Genomic DNA, 23880 nt, shown 5'->3' on the forward strand with positions numbered 1-23880 from the left:
TTCTTGGATCATCCCTGGGTGCAGATTCCCGGAACAGACATTCTTAGCCAAATAACAGATACCTCAGGCCACTTTTATGCTTACCGCGTAACTCAAATTCAATGGTACTGTTATATCTACTCTGGCACCCATGCAGAAAATCTGACTCGCAAAATATTGTCTGGCCGCCAGGATTTCTAAAAGTCGCACTTTCAGATAAAAAGCCAAAAACGACCCATACACAATGTGACACTGTATATATGTGACTGCGACAATGTGACCATGTGACACACACTGTGTAACAAATGATAGTAATTGCGTGCATCATGATAATAAACTATTTGTCTTCAATAGGAAACACACAGGCTTCTGCAGAGCCGGCGATTGCTCTCCGGAGGAGACGCTATGGGCGAGGTCTTTTCGTGCTCCAAATATGTTAAGGTAAATGCACACTATAAGCCTGACAATACGTTTTCAACCTGGCGCGGACCTTGTTCCTGACAACACCCGCGGGATTTCCAGCTAAAGATTGTAAATTGAATGGTTCTAGCGATCTGTTAAAATACCTTCAACGTCGCAAAAACGATGCCAGCAAGCAGATTAACACTAGTGCCCGTGCTCGTTGTAGCATTATGCGGTAACAGCAAAGGAGTGCCGTCAAAAACGCCCAGTCCCACTCGCAGATACCACCTTTTATTATTTTTAAACGCTCCCATACATTGCACAACACATGACATGCCAACGGTGTTGAAAAACAAGACGTGAAGGGGTCACCGTCAGAAAGAAATACAACAGATAAATAAGATCGAATGGTAGCCTTTGCCTTTTTGGGTATCATCTGATCACACTAATGCTTTACGATTAAACACACCCGGCCACAGCCGCAGACCGACTGTAACTATTTTTTTGTGAACGACGCGACATCATCCCACGGGCATGAAATAATGCGGCACCAGGATGTCATATTAAACAACAGATGCCGGCAGCCGCTGGCCATTTTTCGGGTAGCGTTCGAAGACAACAAACATGAGAGATAAGACGCCCTCGGTCAGACTCGCAGACCTCGATTTTAACCATTCTGAAACGGTGCCGTACCTCGCGCATGCCGTGACGACAGGACACCGGGACTAAAGACTACACAGTACTGGGGCTATATGACATAAAAATGCGCGCACGACCCGGTCCGGTTTTCGGGCCTATTGCGATGACACTGCGGTGCCATTATAAGCGCATGGTACCACTTGTAAAAGCTATTTTGTTTAAGTATAAACGCTGCCGTTCTTTATGTATCATGTGACTTCATCCCATCGGCATTGGATGATGCGACTTCAGTCGGTCACATTAAGCAAATTAGCACCGGATGCCGCGGAGCTTTTCTGGTATTGTTTGATTACACTTAATACCGGCACTCAAACGCACTCTGTCAAAATCACAGAGGCTAATTATAACCGCATGTGAAACGACGCTGTACATTGGGCACCACGAACCAAAATGTCGTCCTAATTCAAAAACATGCATTAACTGGGTCATTTCAAATAATAGTGCGTGCAGGCAGGTTCGATTTTCGGTTACTTTGAGACACCATTAACGCATCGCTGTCAAAAAAATCAGTCACGCTCGTAGGGAGCGAGTGTAGCTTCTTTTGAAATGATGCTGTGTTTTGTTCACAACGCGCCAACAAGTCAACCAGACTGAAGCAACGCAGCAGCGGAGTCATATGGGACGAATGTGCGTCGGCAACCGAGGTCAGCTTGCGGGTAATGCGCAACGACATTAGAGGAATGCTGTCAAACACCCTCGGTCTTAATCGGAGAGACCGGTTTTAACCAAGGTCAGAAAAGAGAGGTAAAACCATCTGGTGATTCTCGCTTCATCTTCGTTTAACGCTAGCGTGACGTCACCAGCATCGAGACTTCAATGCGCGACAGGCCGCTAGCCGCCCGACGCAACGCTGAAGGGCAGCCGCAACATCGAAACATTCGCACAGATAATGGAAAAGCTGTTGTCGGAATGCGCCTATGGCTGGCGATCCGATTACGCATAATTTTATAGAGAACCTTATGATGCTGTTTGCAGGCATATGCGATAAACTATTAAAATACAATGGTACGAAAAGCAAAGACGTGTACACGAAACTTATTCGCAATAGGATGGCACGAACATCGGCTGTCTTCGTACCAATGACGAATTATCTACTGGTGGCAGATATATGTCACCAGACAACCGAGTGCGTTTAATTCAATGATGGGTATGATGATGCACGTCAAAACCTTAACACGCGCTCGAGTGGGGGTCATTCTGTCTCCCCCGAAGGTCTTTCTACATGAATTGGTTCGTAGAATTTTTACGACATAAGCGCCGATCTGTGCAGAAATTTTTGCCTCGTAGGTGGCTAAGTAAGGTAGAAGAAATTTTGTATTTGCATGGGATCTTTCCACCTACCTAGAACTATTGCGTGTACGTCCTTAGTTCGAAGTATTAGTTCCTTAGTCGCTACCTGTCTGAGAGACCGGTCTTGCTTGCTCCGTAGCTGCATACATTCCGGCAAGCCCAGTTTGCACCTGTCTGCGGGGTCGCCTCGTTTAGTGCTGTGCCTGTGCGCAGGGCCGACAGTGCTCGGTCCCTGTGTGTTTGCACAGTCACCGTGAGTGTCGAATCGCGTATGTTGCGTTCTTAAGACGTTTATAAGCATTGCTATCTTTAACGATAAAGAGACAGGTGGGTACAATCATAAATAGCCTAACCAGGGCGCAGAGCATGATATGAATCTGTGATAGCTTTTTTAGGCCGAGCAACGTAAGCCATACAATTACAGCAACAACAAAGTCCCTCGCACTCCAGTACCCCTTATTTCTAAGAGATAAATCCCCAAACCTTGTCACGTGGATCGTGTCGCCATCATTCGATCGCGTACTCCGTGCCAGAATTTTGAATTAGAATGAGAATTTTAGAATAGAATAGAATAGAATAGAATTGAAAGAAGTAGAATTTTGGTAGAATTGGTAGATTTGGTAGAATTTGGTAGAATCGTGGTAGAATTTTGCGTCGAAAGCTCGGCAACACTTGGCACTGCTCGTCCTACCCTGATGATAAAACCCTCTGACGTTACCTGGCCTTTCCCATACAATATACCGGCCCAATATCCCATACCTGCCTCTATCGGCCATCAGTCCATGCCAGCAAAGGCCAAACAATGGACAGATAAAGAGTCTCGAAGCCTTCTCACCACCAGAAGATGAATAGGAATGCAGGCGCTGTAATGAGCTAAGCTATAGGGTCGAGCAAGGAAAGGCAGGGGAAAAATCAGCTGTAAAAAATCAGTAGCTTTATCATTCGGGACAATACATAGACAACTCAAGAATAACAGACCAGCATATTTAGAAAGAGGCACAAGAAAGTAACACGAAATTTGCACCTTCCTGTGTTTGGAATTGGCTCTACGTTCCATATGGGAAGCGTGACTGGACTCCCACACTGTGATATTTGAATGCATTTCTTTATACAAACTTCGGTAGGATTGAAACTCAACACTGGCACGGCCAGTGATGTATTTTAGTTGGCTTGAGTTAACAGTTTAGATGCATCGCGAGTCTTAGCCACCTGAGTACGTCGATAATGTTTTTCTATGCTTTATTTTAGACCACATGGTACTGTCCTAGACTCGCAAAATCGCTCCAATATATTCAAAAATGTCCGAGTATTAGCATGTAGTTCCTTCCCAACTGACAGCCAGACATCATAATCATCATAACAATGTTTTTGTTATAATTTGTTTATCTTCATTCTGATTATGTCGTTTTGTTATTCTGGAGGCATCAATGTCTTCTCCTCAATCCTCAGGTACGGCAGCCTGCCTACAAAGATAACAATTGGCATTTCCCTTGCTTTCTCTTCCGCAGTGCTTTCCAATAGCGCAGTTGGTTCGAGCGCCTACATTTCGATTCTCCTACTGGTGGTGGGGAGGGCCCAAGTCGTTTCATACGCTCATTACTTGGCCTTGGCTGGCATGGACTGCGGCTGGTAGCAGCAGGTGCGGGAAAGGTCAAGTGCCGACAGAGGGCTTTACCGTCATGACAGGACGTGCAGTGCAGGTCAGTTCTCTGCGGTTGGGTCGGTGGTCATTCGCACCTGCCGCAAGCATATTGTACAATTTCAATACTAAGAGAGCCCGATGATCCGGGCGTCCTATCTCGTATAATTCTATCGCTGTCTTTTAATGACCAGTGGCATGGGATTACCAAGAAAGCCATCATGCTCGCCATAAAACTCTAGGTGATCGGCTCACTGGTCATATTGATTTCCGGCTGACAGTTTGTTCATGATCTGTGCGAACATCTCCGATGTTCCGGCTGTCCCGCAGCGTTGCGCCCCACGGCTAGAGGCCGCGCCGCACGAAGTCTCGGCACCAGTGACGTCATGGCCGTGTGCAGACCGAGTGGAAGGCCAACTATGCGAATCCCATTCACGACACTCCCCTGATGCTATTTGCACAAGCCGCTGTGTTTTGCACGCCAAGAGTGCGTAATGTTCAGGTCTGTTACAGCGGGCACTCTAACGCGGCCACTCTGGCAGCGGCTAGGATGTCACAAAAACGTTCCATGACGTAATGAGACGACTACATGTTGAGAAGCAAATTTAGTTAGTGAAATTGGGTTATTTAGAGCAGTTGTTTGCACTTAACAGCGTACCAATAGTTAAAGTTGACTTCCTTCATCATAGCTGATGTTTACCTCAATATCCTTAGATGTGGAACAGTCCCTTTAAGTGGCCACATTTTTATTTAACGTAAGCACAACACAGCAAGTGAAGCGGGGTGCTCGTATGACGTGTTTATGACGTCATGCATGTCTGAGTGGGTTTTCGATTGGCGGCGCGTCATAGGCTGCACAACTCCACGTGCATGAAGGTCAGGGAAAGGAGGGGTTTGCATCTTAACAAGAACATGACAGGTAACTGCGAGGAACAATTATGTAGAAGAGTTTCTCAGTTCGAACCCCACTTAAGACGTGGCGCAGTCCCTGTCATTATTTTTAAACAATATAGTTACCAGGTCAGTCATTTTTTAACAATTCTGCGCATGGCGAAGCAAGCGTGTACGTGCCACCCCCGTGCGACGTGCTGAGGCCCTATGGAGACAACAGGAGTTAGCAGTCGAGCCTGATTTTGGCATTTTTGGATTACACTCAAAAGCTGATATCATGCACACTTGGTCAGAAACGCATACATATTTCTCAAATGCAGTCAAAGCCTTTTAAATAAATGCATTTCTAAGATCACAGCTACGCTAAGCAGTGCTTGTTGTGTGGGCTCTAACACCTGCCATCCGATCGTGAAGTTCCAGGTTAACGTGCTGTAGTATTCGACGCAGCCCGTCCTACCCTTTCACGTCACTGGGCCTTTAGCGCCGCCGCTGCACACCACCCGAAGGTCATATATGTCAAGGACCCCGAAGGTCATACATGTCAAAAGACAAATAGGGAGCTCGAACCGAATAAAGCGGCTCGAACGTAACCCGCGACGGGTAAGTGGATCGGAGGGCAGCAGATGGAAAAACTGAGTTGTCGGAACGGACTTTTTGGTATTTTTGGAACTCTGTTATTATTTGGGGCGGATTTCGTTATCGCTATCTTTAAACGCTGTCATGCATTGCGGACCAGGGGCCAACAGACAACGAACCTTCAGCATTGCAAAGTACAGATTAGTGGACGATACTATACAAAGATGCGCCGACGACGGCAGCCGTTTTGAACATTTTGCGATGACGGGCGAAGTTGGCATTTTTAAATTAAGCTGACTTGTTTTCCAGACTAGGTTCAGAACAAGCTCCTGGATCCACTATTGTAGGCAGCTAAGTGAGGTCACTAATGCCCTCAGTGCTCGTCATTTTTACGGTGTAGGCTGTGCGGCTGGCTTCAAATCATTGTCTGGCCCGATGGCTGATGTCTAACGCCAACCGCAAAAAGCCGAGAACTGGAGGATTCGTGGTTTTGCACTCGAGGAAGAGTAACCCGCTGCATTTACGTCAAAATGATGGTTTCTCCTCGGTACTTTCGTGTTACTACCATGTCGCAACAATCCGGGTTGAGAGCGGAGGGGAGGGCACTGACGTGGAATTTCAAATGGCATTCATATAACGCTCATCAATGGCCATATTGAAATGCTGCAGAAAAAAACCGGCTCAGATGACACAGCTGGGTTGCATGCGAGGTCCACGATGCTATTGCAGCACTACGTTCACACATCTTTGCTATTTCTCCCTGATGGCTGCATGGAGATATCAATGTCGAACAGTGTTTGCAAAAATTGTTATAACCAACCTTTCCATTCCACAGCCCCAGCCTCTCCAATCTCCATCGTAGTCACCAAAGAACGGTGGGGAAGAGGGACAGAGAACATCAGCAAAAAACGAGCCATTTCCTGACGATGACCTTATGCAATAAATATTGGCAAACAAAAGGCAAGCAGAGATTAGGCGAAGATCCGAGTCACTTCCAGCAGCCTTCAGAAGCAGCAGTGCGCCTCAGTTAGTTCCCTGAGCAGCGGCGGCACGAGAGCCGCAGTCAGCCCAACACCGGTGGCCTCTGGCCGCGCGTCCCTCAGTCGTTCCGTAAGTGGCGGCTGCTCTCGGCGGCCGACCTGGGGCCGGCCGGCCAGCCCGGCTAGCTCAGCCAACCCGCAGTCTGCGGCCAGCACCGCCGGCAGAACCGGCGCGATGTGGCGGGTCCTCGCAGTGGCGCTCGTGGTTGGCCTGGAGCTCAGCGATGCTGGACCGCAAAGTAAGCTGCCCTGCGAGCAGAGCTGGTGGTGGCGTCAGCGGGCGCTGGGCGCCCGTACAGGCCGGCCTTTCGGCGTGAGCGGCAGGCAGAGACGGTGGGAGGTTGTTGGCTCGGCGGAGACCAGGCTTGTAGGTCGCGCATCACACTGTTTACGGAATGAAGACGTTTACGTTTGTAAAACTGTGGCGCGCACGCGTAGCGCATGATGGCGTGTGCGCTTCGGCCGCACTATTGTATAGAGATTCACCCAAGGGCTACTAGATCCCGACCTCACCAACAGTGGGTGGGATGATAGCAGTTTCTGCATAATGAACGTACTCATCATGCTCATGTGATGACTGCTGAGGTCGGCTGGATCGCTATTGCTCGCTGGCTCTGTGCTTCCCCGCCATTTTCACCCGCTGGGCTACCCGGATGCAAATAAGCTGTCTTTGTGTGACGTCGGCTTTTTTGGGAAGTCCCGCCAGGCTGCCCGAAGCTTGTGACGAGAAGCCCAACTGATGAGATGAGCCCAATTGCAAAATGGCGCTGAACCAGCCCAAACCCGCGTAAAATCCAGCGCGGAGACGACCGCATTTGGCGTTTTGGCCTTGACATTCTGCCTGCTTATGCAGCGCCGTTCCGCCCCTGGAGCTGCGCTGCGGATGGATTGCGCCACAGCGCCAGTCCGGTCGAGCGGAGTTCAGCCACCACGGGGGAGGCGCACACGTGCGTTTGCGGCGCGGGCCCTCGCGTGATGCGCCCTTTCCGTGCGGGCGCTGCGCGTGCCACAGAGAGCTGCGCGTGTCGCAGCGCTGCCGCGTCGCGGAGCGGGACGGCGGCGAAGGCTGCAGCTGCCTGGCTCTCAGCAAGTCAAGTGACACTGTCATATGACAAACTGGGGGGTACCTGGCTCTCAGCAGGCCAGGTGACACATGTCATATGACAACTGGAGGTACCTGGCTCTCAGCAGGCCAGTGACACATGTCATATGACAACTGGAGCTACCTGGTTCTCAGCAGGCCAAGTGACACCTGTCATATGACAACTGGGGGTACCTGGCTCTCAGCAGACCGGTGACAACTGTCATATGACAACTGGAGTACCTGGTCTCAGCAGACCAGGTGACAACTGTCATATGACAACTGGAGGTACCTGGCTCTCAGCAGGCCAGGTGACACTGTCATATGACAACTGGAGGTACCTGGCTCTCAGCAGGCCAGGTGACACCTGTCATATGACAACTGGAGGTACCTGGCTCTCAGCAGGCCAGGTGACAACTGTCATATGACAACTGGAGGTACCTGGCTCTCAGCAGACCAGGTGACAACTGTCATATGACAACTGGAGGTCTGGCTCTCAGCAGACCAGGTGACAACTGTCATATGACAACTGGAGTTGCCGTTCCTGAAAGCACGGCGGTGCACCTTTTCCATGGCAACTGAAGTTGCCGTTCTGTCAGTTGTCAATAACTCAACATGTATGATCTCTTTGCTCATGCCTGAGTATTGAGCGCTGTAAAAGTAAGTCGCGTATAACGCCGGCAGGTCAAACCAGATGTTTAGGCTCCGTGCTTTTGCATGGCAGTTCTTTGAATGTGTCAAATTTGTTGGCTCTTTTTCCTCAAAATAGATGGTATAAATAATAATAAATCAAACTACTTTGCACAATTCCTAAATCCGTGACTCGAGATTTGTCTCAAAACGAGGCGGAGGATGAAGGAGGGTACGACGACAGAGTCCCTTCGGACGGAAATGGCTTGAGGTTCGCCGTAGCCATAATGCTATTTTTGCAAGCTGAGGCTGGTCTGAGCCTTTAAAGTACAGGTTTTCAGTTTGGGTCTTATTAATAACAGTTATGCGCATGCAATTCATCATCTGAGATGATTACAAACCGGAAATAGTCGTGCTCATGATAGCACCCACTGGTTTATTGACAACAGCATACTATCGGAGCTTGCAGTAGCCGGTAGTCGCCGCTCTCCGCCCCCTCCCGTGTAACGTGGCTGCCGGCCATGGCGGAACAGCTGCTGGGGCCGGCGGCCGAGTCCCCGGAACGCCCGCTGGAAAACACGAAGGCCGCCGGCCGGTGCTGACGCTTGTCCGGGCCAGGCCGGCACCGGGGTCGGACAAAGGCGGAGGAGGTGGACGGCCGCCGCCACCGCTGGCCGGCTCAGGACCCCCGAACTCTCGCCCTGCTGCGGAGGCGCCACCACCGCCCCGCCGCTGTAGAGATGAGGTGAAGCCTCTGTGATGGCCACGTGTGGTTGCGTTGTACTGGATGGCTCCATGGACGACTGTGGGGTCAGTGATGGCTCCGAAGGACGCGGTGGAGATATTTCGGGATGCTGAGACGGTTGCAAAACGACGATGAGGAGGCGCAGCGTTACTCCGTGACAGCATTGTGGAGATGCAGTGATGTCTGTATAATGACGCTGGGCTTGAGTGGTGTCTCCGCTGAACTCAATACTTATATTCGTTAAAATATTTCCAGATTCAGTTGCGTATCCATCGTTCTCTATTCTTGATGACACTACAGACGTTTACAGTCCCTGACGACACTGTAACATCGTGATAGCAGCTGTGGGTTGGTGGGTTTGGTTTCAATCTGTCTCGCATAATTCTGGGCAATCCCGTAATTTGCACGGAAGAAGGCTTAGTGTCACGAACGGTGCTTTCAAGCACGGCTAATGATGGCAAGATGGAAAGACCAGACCATAGCCGAAGCTGAAATACCGTCGACCTCTGAGGGCATTTGCTTGATGTGGGAAATCCGGGAGCACTTTTGTATTCGATGGTGATAGGCAGTCTGGAATGAATGAAGGGTTTTTTCTGGACGCTATACCGCAAACACAATTTTGTTCTGGAGGACTACTGAAATGTGTAGACTTCCGGAGAGGCTTATATGTTACGGGACAGCGCCACTTCGTGTAACACGGTCTAAATGACATGCTACATCTATATGCATTATATTAAGAATGTATATATATATATATATATATATATATATATATATATATATACACAGGCCTGGCCAGAATCGATCAGAATATAATACGAAGCGGTCGGGCTCACCGGAGCCAGCCAGGAATCCACGCTCTGGCGAGACCCATCCCATGACAAAAGCGAATACCATGGCCATAACGCACAACGGAAGAGCCACCAGGATCCACCCATTTTGCTGCTATAGCTGCAAATCCAGCAGGACCACTGCAGCGGCAGTCTGCACAGAGCGGACTCTGTGGCCGGTGTTGCCAGAGCCAGAGTGTTCACCGGCCTTGCTTTGCCGGCGCTTTGGCCGGGGTCACCAGAGCCAGCGTAGCCACCGGCCCTACTATGCCGACATTATAGCCGGGGTCACCAGAGCCAACGTAGCCACCGGCCTTACTTTGCTGACACTGTGGCCGGGGTCACCAGAGCCAGCGTAGCCACCGGCCTTACTTTGCTGACACTGTGGCCGGGGTCACCAGAGCCACAGTGATCACCGGCCTTACTTTGCCGACGCTGTGGCCGGGTTCACCAGAGCCAGCGTAGCCACCAAAATGCCAAAGTAATACTATGCCAGAGTAACCGCAGATCTCGCCTAAAACTGCGTGTCGGTCCTTGTCGCCGGAGCACATAGGTCGTGGCTGGCCTAACTAGTGCCGAGGCGTAGCTCTAGCCTCCCCATCCCGCCTGTGAACAGACTGATCGTAGTCAGCGTAGCTGCTGGCCCGAAAGAAGACTTGTGTGGTGCCTAATTCATGTCAAAAACAAAAGACAAAACACTCTAAAGTAGGCTTAATGAGATTTCAGTGTAACTCTCCTTATTTCCCATCAGCCTATTGTACTCTTTTGGCAGTGCTGTGTTTTCCATGCTCCTACTATGATCTTTGAACGGTCATTGGGCGATCCTCGAGTGGTGTTTCCATGTGATAATTTTTGGAGTGTCATGCGGCAATCCTATAAGTGTCTTTTGAAGGGTCAAAAATGTCTTCGTAAGTTCCAGGATCAAAGAGATGGCAAAGAGAAAGAGAGATGAATCTCCGTTGCAGATTTAACACCAGTAAAGGGGTAAAGAATGACAAAAGACTTCTCGGATATACCGTGACATATAAAAGACTTCTGGGATCACTGTAACACTTTGTAGTGGGCCGACTCACTCCGCAACGCCCCGTGGAGTAGTTATTTTGCATCCCCGTGCGTCACATTCTGGTGCAACACCCGCTAAGTTTGGCCTGGCACGTGAAAACAAAAGGTCTGTCCTCTTTATTCATGCGTACTTTGGTGGGAAAGCCGTCCTTTCAACCGATTTGTAGGCATGGCAGGCAATACTTACTCAACCACTCATGAAATGGCTGGTTCTTAGCGTCCTCTGGCATAGACAATGAACAAATGGCGTTCTGTGCATACTGCATTCAAAGGTTTGAGGCAGCTTACCGAGATGATGCCTTCAGAGCGAGCAGTTTTACGCTATGAACAGTATTGCGATGCCCTACCCAGAGGAAAAAAACAAATATAAAAAGTGGGAGAGCATTCTGTAGAAATGTGTGGCGCTTGGCTGCCAGAGGACTTAAAGACGCAATAATGGCCTGTTGCATTGAATGAGCGTCTAGCTGCGTTGTGTGGTCACAGGTGAATAACTCATGCTTAAATAGCGCATACCTTAACAATGAACGGTAAGGTATCGTAAACGCCATGAAATGAAAAAAATCCAACCACTTTCGAATGTCTTCACAGGTGGGCTACATACCTGTTCATGTGCCGACTACGCTTAGCATACTACGTACGGTGGAGAGACGATCGCACTATCCGAATGGTGATGCAACCTTTTCCTTAAAGATGCTCAAGAATCTGACGACCTTCCGGAATCGAATAACATGCGAGTAATCGCGTTCATAGGTATTCAGTGATAATGTTTTAGTTGCGGGTAGTCTGAGATTAAAATATAACTGCTCTGCTAATCGATGTCCAAATTCGGAAACAGGTAAATGTTTTGAGGCTGAAAACTTCTCCATTTGGACCCAAAATTGTGTTGACCACTTTTTTGGCGCAACTAAATATAAACGCAATTAAACACAATCACGGAATACCAATACACGTAATATTCCACGTTTAGGTACAAAAACATGACAATAACTTATAATGGAATAACCCATTAAGACTTCAACGGGGACTCGAACACATAAACAAGCCTTATATATCTGTGGAGGGCTGCTGGGCGTATAGCATGCTTTTTTTGTCGTTATGCGATTGTCAAAAGACAATAATTGTCGTGTTTTCGCCTTCCAAGTCATCATATTCATCTGAATTAAAACTGCCCACTCAATCACTATCTGATTGAAGCTGCCGCGTAGGACCACGCTTGGTTTTGGCATTTGCGGGCTACCCGTTCAACAAAGACCTCTGAAAACACTCTATCCTCCTCTGGGAACCAAACCGAACGCCAAGGGACTGAAGTTTCCGACCTCTCTGCATCTACAACCATCGCGCAAGATCGAGGCCGGGGGCTCAACAGCCGGACATCCCTTCGACAATGATGTAGTGCATCAAGATCACCCCAAACCCGCACCAGGAATCATAGACATTTGGCTGTCTGTGTTACGGCGTGCTCAGAGCTGGAACAGGCGCAGTACTTGACCTCCGGGAGCCGCGCCCATCCCCCCCCCCCCACCCCCAGCTCTGCCACATGACCCCGACCCCTGACCTGGCTGCGGCTGGGCGTCCAGGTCTGCAGTTCTAGGCGGAAATCTGTGGGACCATTTGCTCCACAACGATAGATTTCGGGCCAAAATGTGTTGAGTTTTTTCATGAAAGCGACGTGATTCGCAATGGAGAACCGATTTCGTATAGGTTTCAAATGTGAGAGCTGGAGCCGCTGGATGGCAGCAGGCTTCTTGGTTCCTCTAGTGAGGCCATAAATGTCGTATAGTTATACTTCACTCTGCTTTTTTTGTCGACTCACCGACTGGCCAAGGCAAAAATTTTTAACGCTGCTTGATTGGGCCTGTTTTTAAAGTCCTGTTCGTTGGTGTATCGTTTTGCGCGTCCTATCATTGCTATTGGCTCGTTTTGGTTGCTGCAGGCAAGCATGTAACCGTGTGCACACAGCCTGTTCAGCATTCAGTATCCCTTCGAGACCTCTGTGCGATGCCGAACCTCTCCTCCTGGATTGGGTATGCAGGCTCTGAAAGTTATCACTTTCATCGCAATGCTTTTCACCATCATTTGGTTCAAGTTTTGGTTTGCACGGCCGCTCACCTGTGATCGCTGACTAAGCGTAACTGGATGGTTCAGAGCGCGCTGTCGCTGGAAAATCCCAGCAGGTGTTCTCTGGATGCCAAGCTGGACGAGTGCCTTCAGAAAACGCCGGCTGACCTCCGCCGGACCGCCCGACAGCGCGGGCGCGTGCGTGACTCACGGGGGAGCCGCGAGCTGTGTCAGCATCGCCCAGCGGTGCGGCCGGCGCTGCTGGGTGGTCTGGTCAGCGGGGTCGCGGAGTGCACGCTGACACCTCGCTGTAGGAACAGACTGCACACGCTGACCTCCGTCCGAAACTGGCCGGGCGAAGTCTGGAACCAGCGTCTGAAGACAGCGCGATCACCAGTTTTCTTCCTGTCACCCACAGCCGTCCTGCCACGGGCTGCCAGACGCTGTCCGGCCAGAGGTCAAAATTCTAAATTTTGGGTAGAAAATTACATCCTTTTCGTACAATCTCAGGCTCTCACTTTTGAACTCTTCATACTTGGGATCCCCATTCAGGGAAAGCTTGTTTTCTTTTTATTTGACTTCGGTCTGATTCCGAGCTTTGTTAAGGACGCCTATTGCCACGCATTGTTACGCCCCCCCCCCCCCCCCCCCCCCCGGTAGCCTGTTTCGCTTTGCTACATGACCACACACTATACACGAGAGGTTCATATTTTCGACACGCTAGTGGGACAGCCCTGACCACAGGCTTACTGTGAGGATGTCCGCCCGCAGCACGCTTGTATACAGCGTGCCTCTGACGATTTCTCCGCCCCACTGATCAGGGTGCTGCTTCGGTGGCCGAGAGCGAGGCCGTGTCCTTGGTGCGTCACCGCACCGCGGCCCAGTTAAAGGCAGACAATGCTCGCGGACCCACCGCCGCGGGCGATGGTCAGCGCAGAGTCAATTCCGCGCCAGGGCGACCACTGCCCGGTTGCTGTCATCACCTGAGGAGAAGCCAGTCCAGGAACAACTTACCAAAGTCAGTCTTGGACTAAAGACCTCTCACCTATAGTGGCACTCGCACCAGCGAACCGCACCGCGGATCTGGCCGTCGGGGACGTTTTGGCCTCCGTGTCACCTTTTGCAGAGCCCATTTTGACGCTATGCCACAGGCTGTTACGTAGCTGGACGTGTTGAGCGTCGTTGCCGTTTCGCTACGGCCGCAATGCATTGTCGACTTCCGTGGTCGCTGGAGCGTGCAGGGGAACTGCACGCTCTCGTGCCGATGCTAGCCAAAGAGCTAGCGCGCATGGCGGCGAGGCTGACATGTCTGTGCACTGCACCGTGGCCTCATCCGGTTTGAATGGTGAACGCAGTTGACGTGGGACACCGACACGCCATCGCGGCTGCCTCGGCCGGTGTGAGCGTGTTTTTGTGATTGTATGCGCGCACGTCTTTATAAATGTTTATGTTATAATGTCGTTAATGGCATGTGACCTCGTTCTGCACGCAGCGCATATAACACGTGCCCCACTTTTTTGTAAGTCATGAGTGAGTGGAGGATCTACCCAACGGTCTTGTTTGTTCTTACACTTTCAAAATATTTTGAAATGTTTTTATTTATTAACTTTGTGCGTGTGTGACGTAGCAGTTGTGGCTACTCGAACGCTTCGTCCGATGCCTGCACGCTGCACACAGCGTGTGACTGAACACTGAACGCCTACCCCACGTTGACAATCCCAGCAGTTACTGAGCGCCTACCCCACATTGACAATCCGCAGCAGTTATTGAGCGCATACCCCACGTTGACAATCTCCGTCGGCTATCAAGCGCGTACCCCACGTTGACAGTCCCGGCAGTTATTGAGCGCCTTCCCCACATTGACAATCCCGGCAGTTATTGAGCGCCTACCCCACGTTGACAATCCGCGGCAGTTATTGAGCGCCTTCCCCACGTTGACAATCCCCGTCGGCTATTAAGCGTGTACCCCAAGTTGACAGTCCCGGCATTTATTAAGCGCCTACCCCACGTTGACAATGCCATGCAGTTATTTCATTTGTGTGTGTACCTTGAACGCTAAGCACGATGCCTGCAGCTGCTGTGCACAACAGTCTGGACCTTCATGTAAAAATTTGTTGACTCAAAAGGTTTTGGTGAATTACCAGGTTATACCGTAATTTTTATGCATAGCAAAATGGGCATGACAACGCTAACACTTATCTAAAAAACCTTCGCGAACCGCTTTGATGGCATCAGTTGCATGACCACTTCCATTTTGCGGAAGACACTTTTTCCTAGGCCTGATGACAATCGCACAGTTTTCACTCCCAGCGAAGACACATTCTACGTAATTTAGTCACTCTATTGACGAACCTGTCGGCACTTCCAGTAAGCTATTCTAAACAGGCACTGTTCGAGCGGCAGAAGCAGCCAGGCATTCCCGTGATGTCCGTCAGAAGTATCACGCTCAAGGACAATTTCTCCGTAATGGCATACAGCACGAACGGATCCTGGGTCCGAGCTGCACGCGGAGCGTGCACATGTGAGGCGCGCATAATACGGCCACAGTGCGCCCAACAGTCTGGTGATGGCCGGGTCTCTGGTGGTGCCCGGGAATGACACGCAATAATAACGCTGTCTATCGATTACACGCCAGCACTTTTTTGCCCCGCGAGTTTTGGCAGTCCGACCACTGACCTGATCACCCTCGACCCTCGACCATGTTCAGTGCCAGAGCCCCAAGCGTCCCCTTTCGGCCGTCCACTGTGTCCTCCCGTCCGCCGCTATCTCTCTCGGCCTCCGTTGTCACCTTGCACCGTCCAGCGCGTCCAACGCTCCGTCTCGGCGTCGATTGCCTGCCTCTCGTGTCGAGTGGGGCGGCCCGGCGTCCGGCCTGGGCCTCCCATGCACGACGGCCGCGCACGCCAGCCGCCTCTCGCCCCAGGTGTTGGGCTTTCCGGCCGGCCTTCCCCGGCAAACAGCCCCGGTTCCGAGCAGCACCGCCAGGTGGCAGGTCGAGCATCGTTCCATCGTCGCCCGGGCCTGGAGATTAACGCGCTAAGCGCGACAGTCGCCCCGCAAACCGCCACGGAGGTCGGATGTGCGCCGGGCTCGCGTTCGGTGGCGTGCCGGTCTCCAGCGCGGCTCTCCCTAACCCAGAGATGCTGCGCCGGGCGAGTCAGGACGAGCGGGTCGCGCGCAGGGGCCGCTGCCGCACACGAGGACCGGGAGATTACACAAAACCGGTTTGAGGAGTTCATCCGCGCCCAGTGTCGGATCCGGCCGCAGCGGGCAGGCTCATAGAAGACGATGAGGCCTGAACGCTAGAATCGGTTGGCCTCCTTGAACGATCCGGCTGTCCAAAGCCTACCTAAGCACGCTGTGTGCGGGGGCAAATGAGAAAAACGCCAGCAAATTATGGGATAGATGTCTGTAGCTTTTAAGCCCATTGTGGAGCACTACCAGGGAAAACTACCGACTTGCATGTTCCTCGCGATGAGGCGCCAGCATGATGGATGCAACAATTGATCGGACTGCCGTCATCGTCTTGTGTGCTGCAGATGTGCATTAGATGCACGTACTGTCTCACCAGACGAGGACGAGGCAGCCGTCTGTGAAGCCATTAAGGGGTCAAGGCGATGCCGGCATATGAATACCCGCTTAGCCCTGAATATCTGCACCTTGCAAACTTGGAATGCGAGGAGCACAGGATCGTCACGCTCCCCGGGCGGGGGAAGGGGGAGGAAGGGCCATTTAATGCATGATTGCATTGCAGGCTGGTTTCCCAGGTGCCCTGCACACAGAAGCGAGCCTGTTGCTATGGCGTATGACGTTGAAAGCGTCTCCTCTCATCGGCGCGCCTGCAGACACTCAACACTATTGACGTCATACTGCAACGACCTATATCGCTCATAGGTTTCTCCGTCCGCCCGAGTATCACATAGACGCGAAGCACATTTTTGCACTAGAATAAGCCATAACCTCGGTCATTGAAGTGCAGAAAAAGTGAGGTGAAGGGCTGCACCACTCCTTCACCCTGACCTAGAAATGAAGCTTCCTGTTTTTGCACCTGTGTTAATTCGTTGGTGACATTCGCTTCCAGCTGGGAGCACAGGGCACGCACTTGGAAGCTATTCGAGCACATTTGATACGAGTTTGTGTCTGCATTCCCGGTTGCATTAACCATATCTCCAGCTATGGGACGGCGATGTGGCTTGTCTGTCCAGGTGGGCATCAGTTGGTACGGCTGTGAGGTAATGACGTGCCGCGGCCCAGCGGTGCTGGCGTCTCGTCCGAGCGGTGCTGTTTGTTCGTACCGAAACCCCACGCCGGCAGTCGCCTGTGCCAGACATGACCCGTCTTCTCAATGGTCTGCGTGCGTTTGTTTCAGTGCTCGTTTGGGTACGCTGCTTATTTCAGCGCGAATGCAGTTCAGTTTCTGTGTCGCGACTGTCGATGTTGTTAAACACCGCACCACTGACCGTCACTGTCGGCTCGACTCTGCGCGGTGACAATCCGCTCCTCCCGGCCGTGTACGAGCGCCGCGCATCCAATAAGCTGCCCTCTGTGAGGCTCACACAGGCGCTGGCCGAACAGAAGGCGATCATCTACCGGCCATACCAACCCAGACGGGGCCTGTCCAAAGCCCCAAAACGTCGCGCTGTTGCCACGCACACACACACGTACAACTCGCGCCGGGGAGCGCACCCGTCCTGACACGCTGTTTGTGTCGATACCGTTAAATGCCGACGTTGCTTGTCGATTTTATGATTATTTGACGTTTTATAACAAGACAGGCACGTTTCTAACAACGGTCATGCAATAGAGCACTGATTGTGCGGGTCATAGGAAGGTCCCAAAATTTGGAAAGGTGAAATGTGAACTGAGGTAATTTTTTCCAAGCGCCAAATGACGCCAGTGCAAAATATTTGTGGAACTTGGGAACATGGGCCTTTGCCCCCGACTCGCACGCCACTGCAATGTCTTGAAGGTAGTCTACCTTCGAAGTGTGGGAAAGTTTTGTTATGGAAATCGAACTCGCTCAAAAATTAAAAACTCATGCCGCTCTTCTTGCTGTTCCGTACTGGTGTATACTGCCGCACTGCACGCGCCGATGGGAAAACTGTTACGTAACTACCTAATCTTATTTACACTGAATCGCGCGCAGAAGACATTCATTTGGAAGAAATGAAGGTTCAGTGCCACATTAGTTGCGTGGTTCATAACAAGCCTATCTTGATATTCACTCGCCTATTTTGTCCGTCACGTTACAAATAATGTTCGCATCAGTAGAGGACTGCCAGATCTAGTCTCTGGTGTTGATTGATGCCGTACACCCTCACTTCCATTTAATGAGTTCCACCGGGTTTAGTACAATCACTAATGCGTTGACACCTTTCTGTTGCAGACTTCAACTTTGGATTCCCGCAGAGGCCAGGTAGAAATCGGTTTGGCACACCACATGGATTTCAGCGTCCAGTATTTGGTGGTTTTGGTAACTATCCACACCTCTTCGGCTGTCTGCATCTGGCATTGTCACCCGGAAGTTGGCTGCTTTGCACGGCTTGGAGCACGGCTGCGTGACACATAGTTGGAGTGTCGCCTCAACGCCGTATACAGGTTCCCCGCTGCTCACATTGATATCTTTCATAACAAGCGCCAGCTTCATGGATACTCATTCGTCGTCCAACAATATGTAGTGTTGACTGCACGCAAGTCCCGACAGCGCCGCTGTAGACATGCCTTCGCCATGTGTCCGTAACCACCAGCTCTACTGCATGCGCAGCACTCCTCGGCGGGGTGCGGAAATAAACGCCGCTTGCACAATGGATCAATGCGCTGAAAAGTTTTCAAAAATATTTTGAAATGCTGCTTGAAGTTTTAGTATGTACTAAACACTCTGACAGGGAATATGTTGTTTTTATGCGATTCAAATTAACATACAATGGGTAAACACATGTATCCAACTGGAGGTCAGTTTGCTATATGAAACGAGACCTTTGTAGAAATTTCTTTAGGCATGTCTTTAGTTCACCTAAACTCTAGAAAAATGCTGAGCCCGGCAATCAGCAAAGTGTATCAATCAACGGCGTTGGATGCCGGCTGCCCAATTATTGTTCGTCAACTGTGTGGAGCAAGGCGGGAATTGAGGGTCATTTCATTCAAGGCTCATTCATCTTCGAACATGTCAAGGTATGAAAACCCTTCAAGACCTGTTAGTACCGTAAGTAAGCTCCGTAAGCACTGCATGCCTTTGAACAGGGATGCTACAAAGATATAGGATTTTTTTCGTGTGGGGGAGGAGCTTCTACGTAGGATATGCCACCAAATGGTTTTAAGCAGTTCTGAAAAAAGTTTTGGTAGGAAGAGATCTGGCATCATACCTGTCTATGAAAGCAGGATCTTGCTTATAGCCGACTAAATGCAATGCTATTAAATTATGCGCCTTTATCAACGTGCCTTTACATCTTTGCATAACATTCTAACTATAAATCGCTGATAAAAAACATGTCGCTAGAAACAGTTTTTGAACCTTTAAAGCTTGCACCGTCATCCTTCGTGAAAACGGCTCACAGCATCACACTTCTTCGCACGCTATCCCCACGTTTAGGGCCGTGAATACTTCGAGCAACAAAGGTTTCCAACTATAAGTTCTTTTTTGTGTAGCGTATTATGTGATCGAGATACGCACAAAGCACCAAAAGGTAGTTCCGATTGCGCATGGCTCAAAGGTTCCATTTGGCGGCGGCGAAAGAACAGAAAGAACATCCTCGCGGGATGAGAGCAGGAAAGACATGTTACACACCCTTCGTAGTAGTTAAGAGGGCCTTTTTCACAGATTCATGGATTGTGAATATTTTTACGAGGTCTTGTCGGCCTGATCTCGCGCTCAAGCGTCCAGTTAGGTGCGTTTGTCATATAATTTGGATTATAAAGCGCTTAACTAGATGAGAGCTACTTCAAATCCCGGTTTTATCCATGACCTCATAAATTATGAGCAAGTATGTTATAAATTACTACAAGGTATACTCGTGCGCTTCCTCACGGATGTTTGAGATTCAGCGTCCGCCCAAACAATACCCGCCATTTTGTTGTTATTATTTTTTGCAGTTCTTTTGTAAGTAATATACGCCACGGTTACAAATAATGGCTTCTGAACACCAATTGGAGAACATTGTTTCCCCCACAAAGAACATGGAGCTTTACATTTTAATGAGATACAACAGAAAATGTTTACTGGGTTTTGTTGCCGAACTATTGTAAAATTTGTACGTTTTGTCGATGGAAATGCCGCTATTGTTTTACTGAATGACTCAAGAAAATATAGTCGCTGCCAACAAAAGCGCTGAGGCAAAAAATGCGTCGAGTTAAAGCTTGAAAAACATGTAATAAAACGTCACGAAAATAGAATTTAAACTATATGTTTAGGGTAGTGCAGGTCTTAATGCAGGAAACGGATTGGTGTGCAAAACCCGCTCTCCAATGGCTAGCAATTGCTACATTTTTCCAAAGAGTCCCTCAGAATTCCTGACTCTGAAAAAAAACATCGGGAAAGTGTTGAAGGGAGACCGGTAAAGGTTTGCCAGATTCCTGATCAAAACGCCCACCAATGCAGGATCCAAAACGTTTATGGTACGACATGTCCAATTTGCCTTAGGGGGGACATTTAAGGAAACAGAAAAATACATTTAGGTAAGATAGAAAGCAGGTAAGCGATGAAGAAAACACACCCGGTCAACCTCAGACACTAGCTGATAATAAGATCGGTGGTGCGCTGTTCAAAAAAATTTCCCCAAATATTTCAGGACAGGTTCTGAAGTTGGAGCGATGATCTATGTGTGCCGTCGACTTTATCTGCTTCAGATCTAGCACTGCCACTTTTAGTCCGCATGCGTAATGTGAGTGCTTAAATCTCACTACAGGTCGCAGACAGTTTATTTCTTTTCCGGTTTTCCTTAGACTCAAGGAGCATAATCTATCGATAAAACGCCCTCATGTCCCGAACATTGTCACTCACCGCTAGGTATCGCTGGACGGGAATAGTGGTCTGGGGTAAATTAACTAATAATATGGCTCATGGTTAGCCGCCGGCTTGAGTGCTTTTTCATCGAAGAATTTGCGAAAACAGTCGCGGAATGTTCGGCAGTTTGGTCAATATCTTGAGAAGTTAAATGCAATATAAAATGGTAAATTGCACAACGGACTTTGCCCCCGCTCCGGAGTTAAAATGACGTTTTAAAATGCTGTTTAACGTCGACAGGCCTACTCGACGGCTCTGTTTTCTAGTTTCATCAAGTCCATTCGGGCTTGACGTTGCAGGGGGCCGAGTCTGCTCTTCCGTTAGTGTGAAGCTGCAACTGAGCCCGTCCGGTGCTAGCGTTGAGGCGCTGTTCATACCGTCCGGAACACATATACAATGTCTGCAAGATTGCCTTGATTATGTTGCGTTCATGACCCTTACACTCGCAATGTCGAGTGGGATTATCTTCCAATGGAATCGACGCGATCCGTGAACAAGAAAACTGTTGGCTGTTGGTGTTGAGTGTGTCGAAGTAATGGTGTCGAGGAAAGGTAACCTCATAACATCTCGTCGAAGTTTTCACGTGAACACATGATGCAATATGAACAACTGCTTGAAGGAAGTGCTCCCCATTTACATGATATTTTGAACTCAGATAGTCATCTTGAATATCATTCGACGCAGGTTCATAGCCCCGTCCTCTTGAGGACCTAAATCCCTCTGGTTTCTCATCTATCCGTTCCACGAAGGTGTGCAGACTATTTCGGGGGGAGGAACTATTTTAAAAGTCACCCCAGGCCATCCATGATACCACTGTAAAGTTACTCAAATTCTGTCAATCATGTCAGTCACTGTCTTTCAATCTCTCAATTGGTGGCTCAAGTCTCTCAATCATTTGTGCATAGGTACGGGACCGCAATCAAACAGTGACGTATCATAAGCGCATATTTAACAATAAGATATATTGTGTTGAGTAGCGCAACCTTCTCCGTAAAGCATACCAATAGTTAGAGGTGAGCTTATTTCATCATATCTGATGCTTGCTTCAATCTCCCAAATGGCTGCACATTCTCTTAAATGCTATACGCGTACTCTGACTTCAAACCATATCCGCTGCACAAATCACGAAAAGGCAAACATAATTGCGTTTATTCATCGTTGCATCCAAATGCGGGAATTACCTGTTGGTCCAACATCTTACGGACAACTTAACACCGCCGCTCGGGTGGGGGGGGGGGCGATCAAATTAACCCCCGAAGGTTTTTCCAAAATGGTCTCCGAACGGGCGCCGGCGCAGCCCCGCCCAAATTTTCCAAATTTTACCATTCTGATAGGACCGGTTACAACAGCGGATCGTTGAATACACAAATTGAGATATAACTTGCTAAGGTCGCTGACCTATGGTAGGTCAAAGTCAGGCCATGGTTTCAGCGAAGCAATTTCTAGGGAATCCTTCAACTGATCCAACAACGGCGTGTTAGACGAAGCCATACATCTCTGAGATGCTTTCCTAGGCAATACAACAGTTGAATGAGCATATTACTTGATCTAAGGTGAGGCACGAAGGTCATGCCAAGGTCAAAACCAACCTGTTTTGCTACTCTAGGGCTTTGTTACTGCTGTATGGGATAGTTTCTGGTGCTTATTTCGAATTAATTGATAGCAGGAACCGCATTATGCATCATGCATGGGACTTCTTGGGGTTAGAATAGGTCGTTCAACCTAAAATGACCCGGGTCAACATTTTGTTTAGGAACATACTGCCTAGCGTAATCATTACCGCTTAGTCAAATGCAAAACTCAAAGCAATCTTGTATTATATTGGTCACCATGACCTTCAAAGGCCAACAAGGTCACTGACCTTAAATGAAGCACGTGATCGTTTGATTAGCAAACGGTTTACCTGGTTCTGGGGGCAATTTGAAGACCAACCTGGAACTTGACCTTGTTTGACCTTTTTTGACCCAAAGGTCATGACCTAGGGATCTTAAACTTTGACTCAAATAAGCTCACGTGCAGTTCAACACACCCTGTGTAATTTGGTGTTGTCTCTAGCTTCGTGAGTTCTTGAGATCTTAGGGGGTTCAAAATGACCCCCACCCGAGCGAAGGGCGTCCAGCCGGCCATCCGGGCGCGTGTTAAGTCGGCACAGGTTTTTAGCCGTCAGCAAGCAAGTAGCATATTCACTGAGCACAACTCCTGTGGAGCTAAAATGCTCGGGATTATCTGAGCGCTGTGCGAAGCTCTGCTCCGTTCTCTCGCTATGGCCCAGAGCACGCTTGAACCACGCAATGGTGTCTCCACTGTTGTCGACGCGCACCGCTACCCCCCTTATCCGAGTGTTCCAATCCCCAGCTCCGAACCGCCAGGACCAGTTCTTCCAGCAGCAGCAGCAGCAGCAACAACAGCAGCAGCAACAGCAGCAGCAACAGCAGCAGCCGCAGGGCAACAACCCGTTCGGCCAGCTACTAAACCAGTTCGGTCAGGTCCTGGGCGGCAGCGTAAATCCGAATGGTGGCGGCGGCTTCGTAATTGATGGTTCCAAGGTGCAGCAGCAGGCCGGCCAGCTGCTTGGCAGCGTGTTTGGCATTCGACCTGGCCAGGGTCAGAACAACCAGGGCGGTCAGAACAACCAGGGCGAGCAGATCGATCAAGGTGAGGCTATAGCTCTTATGCGACGACGGGTGGTCGAGATCCCCCGATAAGTGGAATCGACGATACGCATTCCCACGTGCCAAACTTGGCAAACGCTGTTCATGGCTTCAGGCCTCAGAAACCGGGTAGTTGGAAAAGCCTTCCACGTAAACCTAGATCCTGAAAAATCCGCACAGGAACAATTTTGTAGCTATGTGCATCCTAGCTAAAGGGTTGAAACCAGACCATCCACCGTGTGATACTCACCGTGCACATTATGCACTATATGTTTGTTGTGTCATAATCACACCGCGAGTGTGTACTG

At 49.7% G+C, this 23880-nt stretch overlaps 1 protein-coding gene across 1 annotated transcript in view; it reads left to right on the plus strand.

Moving 5' to 3' along the window:
• Positions 1–6670: 6670 nt before the first annotated feature.
• The window catches only part of LOC119101899 (putative serine/threonine-protein kinase dyrk1), a 23671-nt gene continuing 6461 nt past the window's right edge, over positions 6671–23880 (plus strand). The window contains exons 1-3 of the mRNA XM_037225286.1: positions 6671–6755; positions 18309–18338; positions 23277–23576. Coding sequence (XP_037081181.1) covers positions 6692–6755; positions 18309–18338; positions 23277–23576 — 394 coding nt within the window. The 5' untranslated portion in view covers positions 6671–6691. The remainder of the gene's footprint in view (positions 6756–18308; positions 18339–23276; positions 23577–23880) is intronic.

The sequence above is a fragment of the Pollicipes pollicipes genome, unplaced genomic scaffold (assembly GCF_011947565.3).
Source record: "Pollicipes pollicipes isolate AB1234 unplaced genomic scaffold, Ppol_2.1 Scaffold_4911;HRSCAF=5802_pilon_pilon_pilon, whole genome shotgun sequence".
Classification (NCBI taxonomy): Eukaryota; Metazoa; Arthropoda; class Thecostraca; order Pollicipedomorpha; family Pollicipedidae; genus Pollicipes; species Pollicipes pollicipes.